The 14356-nt window shown below is 31.1% G+C and overlaps 1 protein-coding gene across 2 annotated transcripts; it reads left to right on the top strand.

Annotated features, from left to right (window-relative positions):
- The first annotated feature begins 2038 nt into the window (after positions 1-2038).
- Positions 2039-14084, top strand: LOC146529952 (gamma-tubulin complex component 2-like). Of its 2 annotated transcripts, XM_085200102.1 has the most exons (16): positions 2039-2175; positions 2254-2421; positions 3395-3539; positions 3701-3887; positions 4326-4621; positions 5055-5183; positions 5459-5632; positions 5887-6064; positions 6256-6544; positions 6939-7054; positions 7251-7422; positions 7830-7998; positions 8597-8740; positions 9636-9713; positions 11042-11205; positions 11467-14084. In XM_085200102.1, exons 1-16 carry the CDS (start codon positions 2105-2107, stop codon positions 11549-11551), a joined length of 2565 nt encoding a protein of 854 aa, XP_085056228.1. In that variant the 5' UTR covers positions 2039-2104; the 3' UTR covers positions 11552-14084. The 2 variants fall into 2 exon arrangements, with proteins under 2 accessions (XP_085056228.1, XP_085056229.1); XM_085200103.1 differs by lacking the exon at positions 9636-9713.
- The last annotated feature ends 272 nt before the right edge of the window (positions 14085-14356 follow it).

The raw sequence follows: 14356 nt of genomic DNA, 5'->3' as shown, positions 1-14356 counted from the left end.
ATTGTGTAAGAGAACACTCAATATTAACTTTTCCATTACTTTTACAAAATAACACTGAATTGTGTGACAAGTGCCGCAATATTATGGACAACAAAGATTTTTTGTTATTTTTTGTTCTCTTTAAAATTGTATTTGAAAAAAAAAAACGTCGGTACATATGAACTTTTCTCCAAAAAAAATTATCGCCTTACGATGTCTTTTATCAAAATACAGGTGCGATTTTTAAGCGCGAAAATCACATGAATTTAACACACCTACCATATTGTTTGTCCACATATCATATTAATGTATTGTTCCATGAATCGACAGTTCTACACAAGTACCTACCGTATCTTTAGTTTCATATCAAACTATCAAAATAGAACCTTTTAGTTCCTTTGCAAATGGCTGCCGAACTTTTAACAAAGCTCTCGTCAAAGTGCCGCATGCCGACAAAGATAAAAAAGCGGGGACAATGATTGTTATAAGTTGACACAACATTTATTGTGAGTTGCCGCCTTTTATTCTGCTTCGCATACATTCGTCAGCTTTTTTTCTCGTTATTGAATAAAATGGCATGTTTCTATTTTTGGAAATCATTATATATTATAGTGAATTATAATAAAAAGAATATAATATGATTATTTCATTGCGTACCATTTTTTTAACTTTGTGTGAGTGTAAGTACTTATATGTTTATTTTATACTTCACAATATAGATTTCTGAATATCTAGACGTGACATAAATAGCATAATATTCTATATTTTTTAATCAATAATAAGAATACATTACATAAAGAATGGTGGCTATAGTAACGTAACAATCTCTGTCTACTAGTGGTATAAATAACTATAGTGCTACTTTTTTGATATAATATATTAAATTATAAGTTATTTAAGTTTATTTAGATATAACGAAGGCCACCTAATGTATATTTTTGCAATCTACAAACATTTTTTATGTTCTTCATTGCAGTTGCATTGCAGTGGTATCGATAAAAATAATAGTGAAGTACAAATTACAATAATTGCTGACTATAAAATAGATCCCTAGTTTATATAATCCATCAGAAGCAAATTTTCCGAACATCCAGGGCCCAGCATGGGACACTTTAGGCATGGCTCTGAACAATTTAATAACACCTTTATATATCACGATAAAGATAATTCTAGGAGTTACCAATTTAATGCTATGCCTGATAAAAAAATATCGTGTGTTATTCCAATTGTAAAGTTGAAAATAACTGTGTGGGTGTCAAGGATTACATTTAAATTGTAAGTTTTTTAACTATTTTATAATTATAATAAATACTTAGGTCATTTCTAATCATTGGAGGTATTTGATATTTGTACACGCATCCCCTATTTTTGGTCTACACAAAAATGTTCTATAGTGGAAAAAGTGATATAGTTATATATATTTAAACAATATATTCAGAATGGATTGACATATTTTAAAGAAATATTTAAAATTGAAATAATATATAATAGTAAATTGAACGAAATTTAACTGATTTACATAGTAAATTACCACAATTAATCGAGAATGGTAAGATTGTTGGTTCTCTTTTTGTACTCATCACATGGAATATAATATAATTATTAATTAACAAAAACAATATTTAGTCCAAACTTTTAAAATTTTCAAAAGCCAACGTATAGCTTAAAAAATAATTACAATTAAATATTAAATAATAATGGACTTTTTTATTTAATTATTTATCGAAAATATAACAAGTACCTACAAGTAACTTAAGTATAAAAAGTTATATTTAGTTATATGTACATAATACGAATACGCTAATGAAAACTTATCCAATCTCTGTAACACCTTAGTGCCATCTCTCGGAGCTGCCTAAAAGTATATAATTCCTTTAGATTCTCTGTGATTATGAAGCTGGTCCTTTAGGTTGGTACTGAGAATATTTAGCTATTAATTTATTTATAAACTTATACTTTAAATTTTGTATATTTATTATTTTAAAATATTTATAATTTACCAGATAATTATGAGTGACATATTCAAAACGTTTTCTTTAAAATGTAGTAACTGTCATAAGTTCACAACTGTCATTTTAGTCTGTCAAACAAAACAAATGTAGCGAAGGGCTTTTATTTGCACTAAATGTTTCAAAATTGTATTCTACCTAAGATTAAAATGCAAAGCACCATTAAGGAGCTCCTAGATGCCTTAGGGTAATTTTAAAATAGTTTTGACATCATTGCCTTGGTGTAATTAGATGCGATTATCATGCTCAATTATTTTAATTCCAGATGTAATTTAGAAGCAGATACGGTATTAGACTACATTCAGAACGATCCCAATTATGGCAATAGTAATCTCTCTTCTAAACAAGTAAATGAATACGCACAAAGATTGGCGCTTAGAGCTTCTAATTCAAAAGTATTTTTGAAAAAATATGAAGAACTAAAGAACCGCAAGTAAGTTACTCGGTAAAGCTAAATCTCATAATGAATAATATGAATCTATACTAATATAATAAAGCGGAAGAGTTTGTTTGTTTGTTTGTTTGTTTGTTTGTTTGAACGCTAAGATCTCTGGATCTACTGGTCCGATTTACATTGTTTTTGTTTTGTATGAAAGCTGCATTCTTCAGAAGTGCTATAGGCTATATAACATTACATTATACATATAAACTAATATATTTTAAAGTACTTTCTAATTTGACATGCAATTTATTCTGCCATGTTAATAACAACCGTCGCGTCGCTACGCAACCGTTACCGCGACATTTTGATATTCATCCTTATGAAAATAAATATAATAGTCACTTTTAGCATTTTATTAGATTGAAATTATAGTTTGCTGTATAACATTCTAATAAATAATTAAGGAGATGTCACTGATTCGGAATGACCTAGCCTACGGGCAGCACAGTATGACCGACGCGAAAATATTCTTATAGTTCAAGCAGGCGTAGCCGCGTCCGGGTCCACTAGTACTAATATAATAAAGCGGAAGAGTTTGTTTGTTTGTTTGTTTGTTTGTTTGAACGCTAAGATCTCTGGATCTACTGATCCGATTTAGTTTGTTTTTGTTTTGTATGAAAGCTGCATTCTTCAGAAGTGCTATAGGCTATATAACATTACATTACACATATATACTAATATATTTTAAAATACTTTCTAATTTGACATGCAATTTATTCTGCCATGTTAATAACAACCGTCGCGTCGCTACGCGACCGTTACCGTGACATTTTGATATTCACTGATTCAAAATGACCTAGCCTACAGGCGGTATAGTATGAATATGACCGACGCGAAAATATTCTTATAGTTCAAGCAGGCGTAGCCGCGTCCGGGTCCACTAGTATTATATATTAAGTGAAAATGAAAAAAATAGAATTAATATTATTCTAATTTAATCCAATGTTTTTTATTTCTTTTATAGAACGGACAACCTGTCTGATATTATAGTTTTATTTTATAAATTAGTCTGTGAAGAAAAGAAATCAAGAATTTCTAAACCCAAAGTGGCTCCTAAACCTATTTTAGGTGACAATAAACACCAGATCACCAAAGAAGATTTGCCACAGGTATAATTATAAACATTTTAATTATTAGTAACAATGCAAATGCACATTTTGACCCTGTTTTCTGAAATAAGTAAATATTTTTATTTACTTCTAAATAATAATAAATTGTGTTTACATTTGTGAATATTATGATTAATTACGTTACATCTCATATTTCTCAGATTAAAGATAAGTTATTGAAAGCTGTTGATGAAAGTAAAAAATTTGTTATGAAGTCAATTGAAGAGAAAGAAACTAAGTCACGTCCACAGTGGTACAACAGCTTAGATTTACCTAATTGGCAAAAGGAACATCAGGCAATGTCATGGGATTTTCCTAAGGATCCTCTGCCTATTACAGCATCTCTTTGTAAGTATTCTAATTTACAACAATATATTTACAATATTTTTTTTTGTGAAATTATGCTTCCCCACGTAACACCCAAGTTTAGAGACACTTTAGACGGTTTTGTCTTGTTAATAGAGACATTGATTCCACAACTGTCACTATTAAAGTCAGACACTCACTGCTCAACTGTGCACAACAAGCTCCTTATAAATAATATTGAAGTATCTAGAGGCCGCTATGTTGCAGCGGCACTTGAGTGTGGTTCGATCACTACTCGAGGAAATGAAATATTTATTTACATTTATATTTTCATTTCTTTGCTCTGATGTCGAGGCAAAGAGTGGTGTTGAGTTCTACCACTCAACATGTAAAGCGTCTAGAATTCGGTGGAACATGGGGAAAAACGTTATTGTGTTCAATTCATTTTTTTACATAATAAATATTTTTTTGGCTTTGCAGCTGGTATACCCATTGCTTCACAAGAGAATATAATTATAGACGAATTGCTCTACCTTTTCTCCGGTATACCTGGCAATTTCATTGTTCATCAACCAGTAAAAGACACATATGATCCAAGAACATTCATAATTTCCGACAACTTAGATGATGCATTAAAACAAATAGTTCAACAAATGTTGCCATTGGCCTCAAATTATTCTATTGTGAGAAGATTTATAGAGCAATGTAACATGTGGTCAGGTCAAATTTTACATGCATTGGTGGCCGCTATTGAGATACTGTTAAGAGATTATTATGTGAGTTTACAATTCTTCATTATTTATTGTAAAAAAATTTACAATACAAAAGCAAGTAATTATTTTAACCTAAGAAACTTAGAGTGCTAAAGAGTTCTTAATTGGCTATAACTATAACTAAATATGGTTTAATTGTAGTAGAACTTAATAAGTTAGAGTATACTCTATCTTAATAGTTAAGTTATAAATTTAACAGGCTATACTATGAATTATTGTTAAAGTGAAAATAAAATTTTAGATAACATGATTCAATAAGTAGACTAGTTGTCGCCGCCCTGAAGCTACTTCATTGACTAGCATTTTTCTTCTTTTGGGTACTATCTTCACCAGTCTTCTTTCAGGGTGGCCACGACTTCTCAACCGTACTGTATGTTTATATCTAATTCATACATTCACATACAATATAACTTATTTACATATTTAATTTTTCCAGACTATGATAGCTCAATTGGAAACAGAGCACATGTGCACAAATTTGACGTTGCAAAAGTTATGGTGTTTTGTTTTGCCTACAATGCATACTATGCAAGTTCTTGCCGCCATTGTTACTAGTATTGGAAAGGTAATATATACTTGTGTTTATATAATTATTGCTTTAAGGTTTGCTATTTTACCGAAATTTGTCAACCTATTCGTTATGTAAATTTTTTTCGTCGATTCAACTATGGATTCAGAATTATCGCCATTTATAATCCAGAAGCTTTAATATTAGAATCCCTCGTGGCGCAGCGTCACAGCGTAATCAGACGATTGTGGGTTCTGTCGAATTTTGGAGGCATTGTGTGTTGAGTGGCAGCACTAATATTTAATATTATTATTCTTTATCATTATTTTTAGAGTGATTTAAGAGGCGGTGCAGTATTAACGGTGTTACATGAAAAAACAAACACACTAATGGGGGATGCGCGCGCGCAGGAGATATCTCTATTCCTTACAGAGCGCGCTTGTCGACCGTACCTGAGTATATTGGACCAGTGGATACACAAGGGGACCATTGTTGATCCATTTGAAGTAAAGTATTTTTATTGTATTTAACTTGTTATTGCATACTTATAGAAAAACAATTTCTTTCGTATTGAGCAGCAGACCTTAACGCCCCGGCTTACGGCCCCGAGGAAATGAAAATGATTAAAACCCCCGAGTAGAAATTCATCAGATTCATCATCGTTGTGCTTACTTAGTCAGATTGACTAAGTAAGCACAACTTGATTGATCCTTTTCATTTCCTTCATATATTATGTTAACTTTGACTTCTAATTTTCTAGGAATTCATGATAGAAGACAATGAGCTAATAAATAAAGAAGAACTGCCTGGCGATTATTCAGCAGATTACTGGGAAAAACGTTATTGTGTCCAAAGGGATAGGGTACCCAAGTTTTTGGACAAATTCACGGATATTATACTCAGAACTGGCAAATATTTGAATGTCATTAGTCAATGCGGTATGCTTTGTTTACATTTTTTTTAAATATGTGCAGTATGGTCAACGAATCGTGACTGCTCTGAAGTTAGATGTGATTTAATTTTCGCATTTTTCTTACATTTGATTATTTTCGTCCCAACTAAAGTATGCGCAAAAGTTCAAAAGCTACACATAACTTTTAATGACATAGATATGATATAAATATTTCAGGCAAGGCTATAACCAAATCCAACTATGAAGAGATTAAATATTCACTCAGAGAACAAAACTATGGTGCCATAATACAAAAGGCGTACTCATTTGCAAGTAAATCGTTGCTTGAGTTATTATTAAAGGAATATGATTTAATGGGTCGATTGAAATCTGTTAAAAATTATTTCTTAATGAGCCAAGGCGATTTTATAGTGCAATTCATGGATGCGACTGAACAAGAACTGTCAAAGAAAATTGATGATATAATACCGTCCAAACTTGAATCGTTGTTGGGGCTTTGTTTAAGGTATTTTTTTTAACTCCTTTCCCCAATTTTCGCTCCAGTTTGGAGATGTTGTGTGTTAAGTGGCTAGACTCAATTTGTCTTGTTATTAGAGAGATAAATGGAAATCTGCCTTTTAAATTATGTTTACAAAAAAGTTAACTTACAAGAGTTGCGACTTGGAAATGTGTGTAAGTTAATGGATAATGAAATATTCATAACATTTTTTAAATGGTCTAATATATTCTGAACTTCGTAACAACAGTGTAACATTTTTATAGTACAGTTTTAATATATAAGTAAATAGAACTTTGTATTCTACTACACCAGATATTGCATCCTCATAATTTTCTCTCCACCAGCTCAGCTTGGACCTCGCGGACTGCACTTATTTTTATTATTATTTTATTTTTTCCAGATTATCGGCAGCAAGTCATGATCCATACAATGAAGACATGAGAGTGGAGTTACTTCCATACGATTTACAATTCCAAATGTTCAAAATATTGTCTATTGAGACTGAAGATGAGAAAGGTTTCTATGTTTATTTAGTTTCCAATATTTGTTTTATTTTTATATTTTAACAGTCAGTCAATTTAGATATTATTCACCTCTGCTGCTCCCCTAAAAAGAGCTCAGACACTTCCACCATAGATAAGAAAAAAAAACGACGTGGTAACCAAATTTCATGTAAGAAATTACTATTAATTTATATTTTTTAACATTGCAGACTATAAGCAAAACAAAGATTGTCTACCGTTAACCGGTATAGAGACATTTTCATTTGGCATGGAAGTAAAATGGCCGGTGTCACTAATAATTAACCATAAAGCTATTGCGTGCTATCAAATGATATTCAGACACCTATTTTACTGTAAACATGTTGAGAGACTATTGTGCAGGTTTGTGTACTTAAATTATTCTAAATATTCTCTTTTTTGGGTTCCGTACCTCACATGAAAAAAGGAACCTTTATAGGAACATTGTTTTTAGTCCGACTGTCTGTATGTTTGTCCCTCTGTCAAGGTCGTTTATTTCAAGATCGCTTGGAGGGTAGACAGAGGGAACTTAGTGTTAAGATACTCTGTTCCTTACTCCGAATTTTCGAAATAATGCGTGTTAAATGGCGAAACTCAACGTCGCACTTTATCTCGTTACCACAGCGAAGAAATTAAAACATAAAATATTTCGTTACGCTGAGTTTGAATCGACCCACAATCGCGTTTACAGTCACACGCTGAGTCACTGTGCAACAATGGCCTCAATTTTTTTAGGGTTTCTTGTTTGTATTTATAAATATTTTTTCCAGAGTATGGCTGTATAATAAAGTAGTGAAGCGTTTCTCCGAGGGGCGCCTGTACGCGGACGCGTTTGCCTTGCGCCAGCGCATGCTCAGCTGCGTGCAACACTTGCAGTACTATATGTGCGTAGAGGTCATCGAACCTTCCTGGTGTCAACTTATACAGAGTTTGGATAAGGTGCGTTTTTTTAGCTTCACGCTATATCCTGCATACAGCAGATTAGGTAGAGGGAATCGAGTGTTGTTAATACACTATATTCTCCGCTTCCCGTATACTTTTTGAGACTTGCTCTTTCAGTGGCGTAACACGCTGCCGAGTATTGTCTAGCTATCAGAACAAATAATTCATTCGGAATGAAAATGCATTAATTCTCCTAACTGGGAATCCAACACAACGGGAACGTTTAAAGGGCGGCCTCAATTATAACTTATATTTTGTATACATATATTTTCATATAAATCCATCGTGGTGCAGTGGGGTGGGTGTGAACATGACAATAAAAATATTTCCGCTACTCAAAACGTAATGTCTCGAATTGGGGCGGAAAGTAGAGAAATTTTTTTTGACGCTAGGTTTTCTCTACCAACTAATTTGAATAATTCACACTGTCATAGCATTTTGTTTCTTTTTTGTTTTTTTTATTATTATTTTAGTAGACAAAGCGAACCTGAGAGTCTAGTGTTAAGACACTCCGAACTCCACTTTCCTCCGAATTATTGAGGCATAGCGTGATGAGTGGCGAAACTTATATTACGATATTTTAAAATTGTTGCAGGTGAACAACGTAGACGAAGTGCTAGAACGCCACAACGATTTCCTTGAGGCCTGTCTCGGCGACTGCATGCTGACGTCACCACAACTTTTGAAAGCGGTTACAACACTTTGCTTAGTTTGTGTGCAATTCTGCACTTTTATACAGGTATGATTTTTAGGAAGAATCATTTCAATTATTTAAAAATGTCTATATGTTTAGTTATATTTAATTATTTTTATTAGCTTCTTTGATCTCTTGCATATTATTAGACATATATTTGTCTGTATATTACGTTTACTTTATTTGAAATGCATGTTTTGTATTCATTATATCTGACAATTTTACAAGGCATATGTCGAATTCGGTAATAAGTGATAGATTGCTTTGTACATACACACGTCTCTACATGTCCAGAAAGTAGGGACAAATATTAAAATTATATTCCCTATTCGAACCAAGGACCATTGATGGTTTCGATTATGCGTTTACGCTGATTGGCAGGACCCTTTAAATTTCTTTCTTCGATTTATATATTGCTTTGGATTTGTTCATGTACACTATTGACTTCACAAATCCCCTCAAAAAAGCCACAAGGTGTTATATTAATCTCGCAAGCTAGTTCACGTAAAGAGATATTTTTATGAGGAAACTTTTCGTTCTTTCGTTATAACGAATGTCATATATGACATGTGGCAGTATCTTGTTGAAACTAATAGCGTTTTAAAACACAACTCGGATAAAACAATCAAAAATCTTGCTTCTGTAACTGTCACCCTTTAAGATAATTCTTATACCTTCTGTATATATCGCTCAGTTGTCTAAGACTTATGGAAAGGTTATCGGATGAGAAATATAAAAAAAACAGGGCTGCCAACCGTCACCAAATTCAAATTACTCCCTACTTCTTGGACACGCTCGATTAATAAAAAAATATAATTATTAGCATCCTTAGAAAATTATATTAATGTTATCTGTCCCGCTTTTGCAAAGATTATATATGATTTTGTAATTAATTTAATTTGTCTTATTTAACGCAACCATTACACGATAAATTGGCAAGGAGATGCACAAGTACTTCGTGGACGCAGAACTAAACAGTATGCTCGGATCAACGTATGACAATAATGATTATATAGAGGTATAAAATATTAATTGCGCACTAAGTAATTAATCATTAATTGTTATTATCACTACATCATTGTTTTGTGAACATGCGCCTGTTGATTATTATAATTTTATATGTTTATTTGTAGGCATATTTTTAGCATTATTCGATGTAGAGTTCGAATTAGCGTTGAATCATTTCAATTAAATGCTATAATTATTCTATATTAGGACAACAAGAACTGTTATTATAAATATGACATTTGAACCCGCAACCATTCTGTTTAGTTAGAAATATCTAAGTAACATGGAGCAATCATCATTGTATTGAGTAAAACAAATTATATTATACATTTTACTTACAAATTAATTTCATTTTAGCATTTTCAGTCATAATAAATAATTCACTTCAGCAACTTACATTATGTAAATAAAAAATGCACGTAGAAAAATCAAGCATAATATTATATTCTAGTATTTAATTACTTTAAATGACTATTATTAAACAAGGCCATGTTCAAAATTATACCGATTGTATTATTATGTATTTTGTGAATCGTGTGACAAATCAAAATTATGACGAACGTAACTGTTGCTTTTTTCATGACTTTTCTGTTTTAGACATTTACGGTAAGTTTGTTATTTTTAATCTGTGTGGCTTTATTAGTTCTTATTATATATTGAATAAGATAAATAGTACTAGGTAAATGAGATATAACAGAGAAAAGAGTGGTATATAACATTGTACAGCCCGCGAGGTCTAAGCTGTTCTTTGCATTTGTGTGAATGTTCATATTATGTAGTAAATCGGTATAATAAGGTTTTTTGATAACCGACCTTTACATCTCTTGTACTGATAGCAGTGTCAATTATTTAATTCTCAATATATTATTTTTATCTTCGATTCCTTCAATTTGAAAAATTAAGTTGGCACTATCATTACACTAGTATGGAAAATGTACGTGACCAACGAATAAAAAGAAATTTGGAATGTCTGTGACACTAGACTATCTGTCTATCCAGGTGGGTGAAGAAAAACGTGTCATCATTTTAAACATGTTTTTTATTAGCCTTACCTGCATTTATTAATCAATTCTTTTATCTGATTGTATAACTGAATTATTTTTATTTTGCTCGCTCTAATAACACGACTTCTGAGTTTCGCCAATCATCACGCAATGTCTCGAAAATTGGAGGAAAAGTAGGGAACGGAGTGTCTTGCCTACCCCGCCACGCATGAAATAGTGTGAAGCTAAAAAGATAATCGAATGATTGTGCCAGAAGGATTTTAAGCGTATATTTTTTAATTTTTTAGGTTCTTATGATAATTTTAACTAAATATGATTGTTTTTCAATAATCAGGGCGCAAATTGTGGTACAACGACAAGCGGTTCAGCGGATTCGTTCTCACGTTCAGTGTCGCGCTACGGCCTGCGTTTCACGGCAGCTCTGCTTTCCGTATTGGCTATTATAGAAAGAATGGCGAGAGATAATAACACTAATAAACTTCTTAATATATCTGCCAGGTTAGTATTCGTATTACATTATATTAATTTATTATTACTTATAGAATTTTATATACTGAACTTGAAATCTGCATGTTTCATCTCATTGTTTAGTAACTTGCCCATTTTATAATTAATAAAATAATCATAAACAATCTGTATTCCAGAATAATTTTTATTCTTTAATTTTTTAACGATTTTTCAGGATCATTATAATAATATCGTTATGTTGAAATTATATTTGTTATTCCGACCAATAAAACAATTTATATCTTCTTACAGATTAAACTTCAACACTTATTACATGAAGCAATTAGAAAAGTTCTGCACCGAGGATAAACTAATGGAAGAAAACAAGAAATCCTAGCGTCCATTACCGCGAACCACCGCGGTCTAAATAAAATTAACAACTACACACGTTTTATAACAATTCTAATCATATCTATTCATGCCTAAAGATCTGAATGACTTCATATAGGATCTTTTTGTACAATAATGTAGTTTTAGGTAACAGCGTAAATATTTGTAACAAATTTTAAGGAAACGGTAGAAATGAGTTGAAAAATTATTGTATGTGTTAATATAGGTGTAGGAATTTGGCCCGTGCCCACCCTAGTATAGTCTGGGGCCCCAAAATTTTTACCAACAAATAATAATTAAACCTGAAAAAATAAAACTTTTCACTTAAAAAATGAATTGAAAACTAAAGTCAAGTCCGTTTAGCAAAAATCTCTAGAGATGAAAAAAATGTCGCAACTATTATTACTGCTCTTGTCTCTCATGTGCACCGTAACGATAACTGTTTATATAGGTATGCAAAGAAAGTTTTTCATAAAATTTATAGGCGTTCGAACAAATATTGTATTAATTTTTAATGTAATTGAATATTTTTTTTTATGTATGTCAGAATTTTTAACAAAACAAATTGAAACCTAGGTAGTGACAATATTCTAGAGTTGTTTAAAACATTAGGCTTGTTGCTAAAATTTTCAGTTTTTAAATTAATATCTATAATTTAGTAAGTAATTAAAACAAACAACACATTAATAGCTAAATAAATTAATTAAAATATCATAAAAGTTCTAGTATAAAATTTTACATATAGAAGTAGTGGAAGTCCATAAAAAGTACAAACAAAGCTTTCTATTTTTTCTACTCAAAATAAAAAAAAATTCAACATAATAATTTTGAAGGTGTTATGATCACACTAAGTATAGATATTTTAGAAAATATATAAAAATTAAAAATGTTCTAAAATATCACTGAATTACTTCAATCCATATCTCGATTTTAATACTTTATTTTTTTGCATTATTTTAAAGTATTTCATACTTATATCTTAATAAAACTTCAGTTTAAAAAAATAATTTAATTTATTATCTAACATAAAGTAGTATTATTACCAAATTATAATAACATATTAACATTATATTCCATTCCTTCTATCGGAAATTACATAAATTTTACAAATTTCAGTAGTTTTCACGATTAGGCGAAACAGTGGAGCACGTTTTCGTGTATTGCGCTATCTATATTTCTTTATATTATAATACATAAGACATTTAACTTGCATAAAAAGCTGTTTCCGTATATTATAATTGAGAAACAGTAAAAAATCAAATATAATAAGGCTGTTAAGAAATGCACATCTCATTAACGTAAGAATAGTGGATATTATTATATATATATATAATTATTTTATAAGGCCTACGAAATCTCCATTTATATAAATCTGAAAGTTTTAAATAAAATAAATAAATATCATATTTTTTAAACAGTAATTTTAATAATCTAGTAAAAAATATTTTGTAATACGTAATATAACTACAGTGTTTTCATAATAAATACTAATCAAAACCTTTTAAAGATTTTTAACATTATAGCAATTTAAAATTACTTTTGTCTTGATTTCGTTGTTATCGCATAGAGAAGTAAAAATAAATGTTGTAATTAGCAACTATTCGATTATTTATTATCGACAATACAGATTGAAGACTTTCAAACAAAAAGACATCGTTGTAATACAATAATCTTTATTGTATTTTAACAATTTCAGATTTGTGGACTTTAAGACGAAATATAGAAAATTCTGTAGATATTTCGAGAAATCCCATCTTAATACTGCAACACTTTATACTATACCTACATCGCAAATTACAGATTTATATAGATAAGTTGAGTAGTTTTGTCTGTCGATATATTTATAATACTCATATTTTAACAAATTAAATATTTTTAAAGAATCATGTAAACCGAAAATGTTAATATGTAAATGTAACATGTGAGTGTGACAACATAAAGAAGCCTTGCCATAAAACGCCATGACAGTAGTTAAGTATTTGTTGTGATTGTGATGTGTTGTGAAATAATTCTTCCATTAAATTTACTATGTTTGAGGCTGTCGTGCCGCATCGGCACAGCGTCTGCCTTTAAACGCAGTCGCGAGGTCGATTTCCATTCGGGGGGAATTGTTTTTTTTTAAATTTCTCGCCCTGTAAGATGACAAGACGCAGCGTTGAGTTCCGCCACACGAAATGTCTCGAAAATAGCGGAAGAGGCCGTAATGTCTTAACTCTAGATTCCCCCTGCCTGTTCAACGCGGGAAACGGCGTGAAGCTAAAAACATACTAATTATAATTGGCTGTGCAACTAACAATTTACAGTTCATTTAACTAGATTAGTTGTTTTATCACATTTTTTTATATTATATATTTGAAACATTCAGAAAGCGTAGATGAATGACTCAATTCGTTTTCATTTTATGTTTTGTATAAATGTTAGCATAATATGATTATAGCACTTACGTCTCGATTATTTTTTTAAGTTGCTTTTGTTCAAGTTTAAAATCGGAAAATTCTGCATTATCATACATATTTTAGCAAATAAAAAAATACTAATAACAGATTGGTTTATTAATTCTAATTAATACCAATCTATTTTACCCTCTGCACGTATTCGTATTTTATATCGTCGCTGCTTAGCTGAAGTTAAAATTTTCATGTAAGTTACTGTACGTTCCTCCTAGGGGGGAACGAAGTGTCGTAACACCCTCTGCCTACACTATTAATGGGTGATACAGCGTAAAATAGCACACGTATAGCGTGAAAGAAAGAAAAATCTAACAGTACGGACGGCGAGTCGTGCCTAAAGTTAGGTGTGGATTGCACAGATA

This window comes from Heliconius melpomene, chromosome 17, assembly GCF_056956725.1.
Source record: "Heliconius melpomene rosina isolate 202511_hmr_F chromosome 17, ASM5695672v1, whole genome shotgun sequence".
NCBI lineage: Eukaryota > Metazoa > Arthropoda > Insecta > Lepidoptera > Nymphalidae > Heliconius > Heliconius melpomene.
This window is presented reverse-complemented; position numbering and strand designations above follow the sequence as displayed.

What these genes read in the sequence shown, in the direction of transcription:
- LOC146529952 (XM_085200102.1), top strand. Translation starts at nt 2,105, where the DNA reads ATGTTTCAAAATTGTATTCTACCTAAGATTAAAATGCAAAGCACCATT. An exon ending in GCCTATTACAGCATCTCTTT is followed by an intron (nt 3,888 to 4,325) that starts GTAAGTATTCTA and finishes TTGGCTTTGCAG; the next exon opens with CTGGTATACCCATTGCTTCA. An exon ending in TACTGTTAAGAGATTATTAT is followed by an intron (nt 4,622 to 5,054) that starts GTGAGTTTACAA and finishes TAATTTTTCCAG; the next exon opens with ACTATGATAGCTCAATTGGA.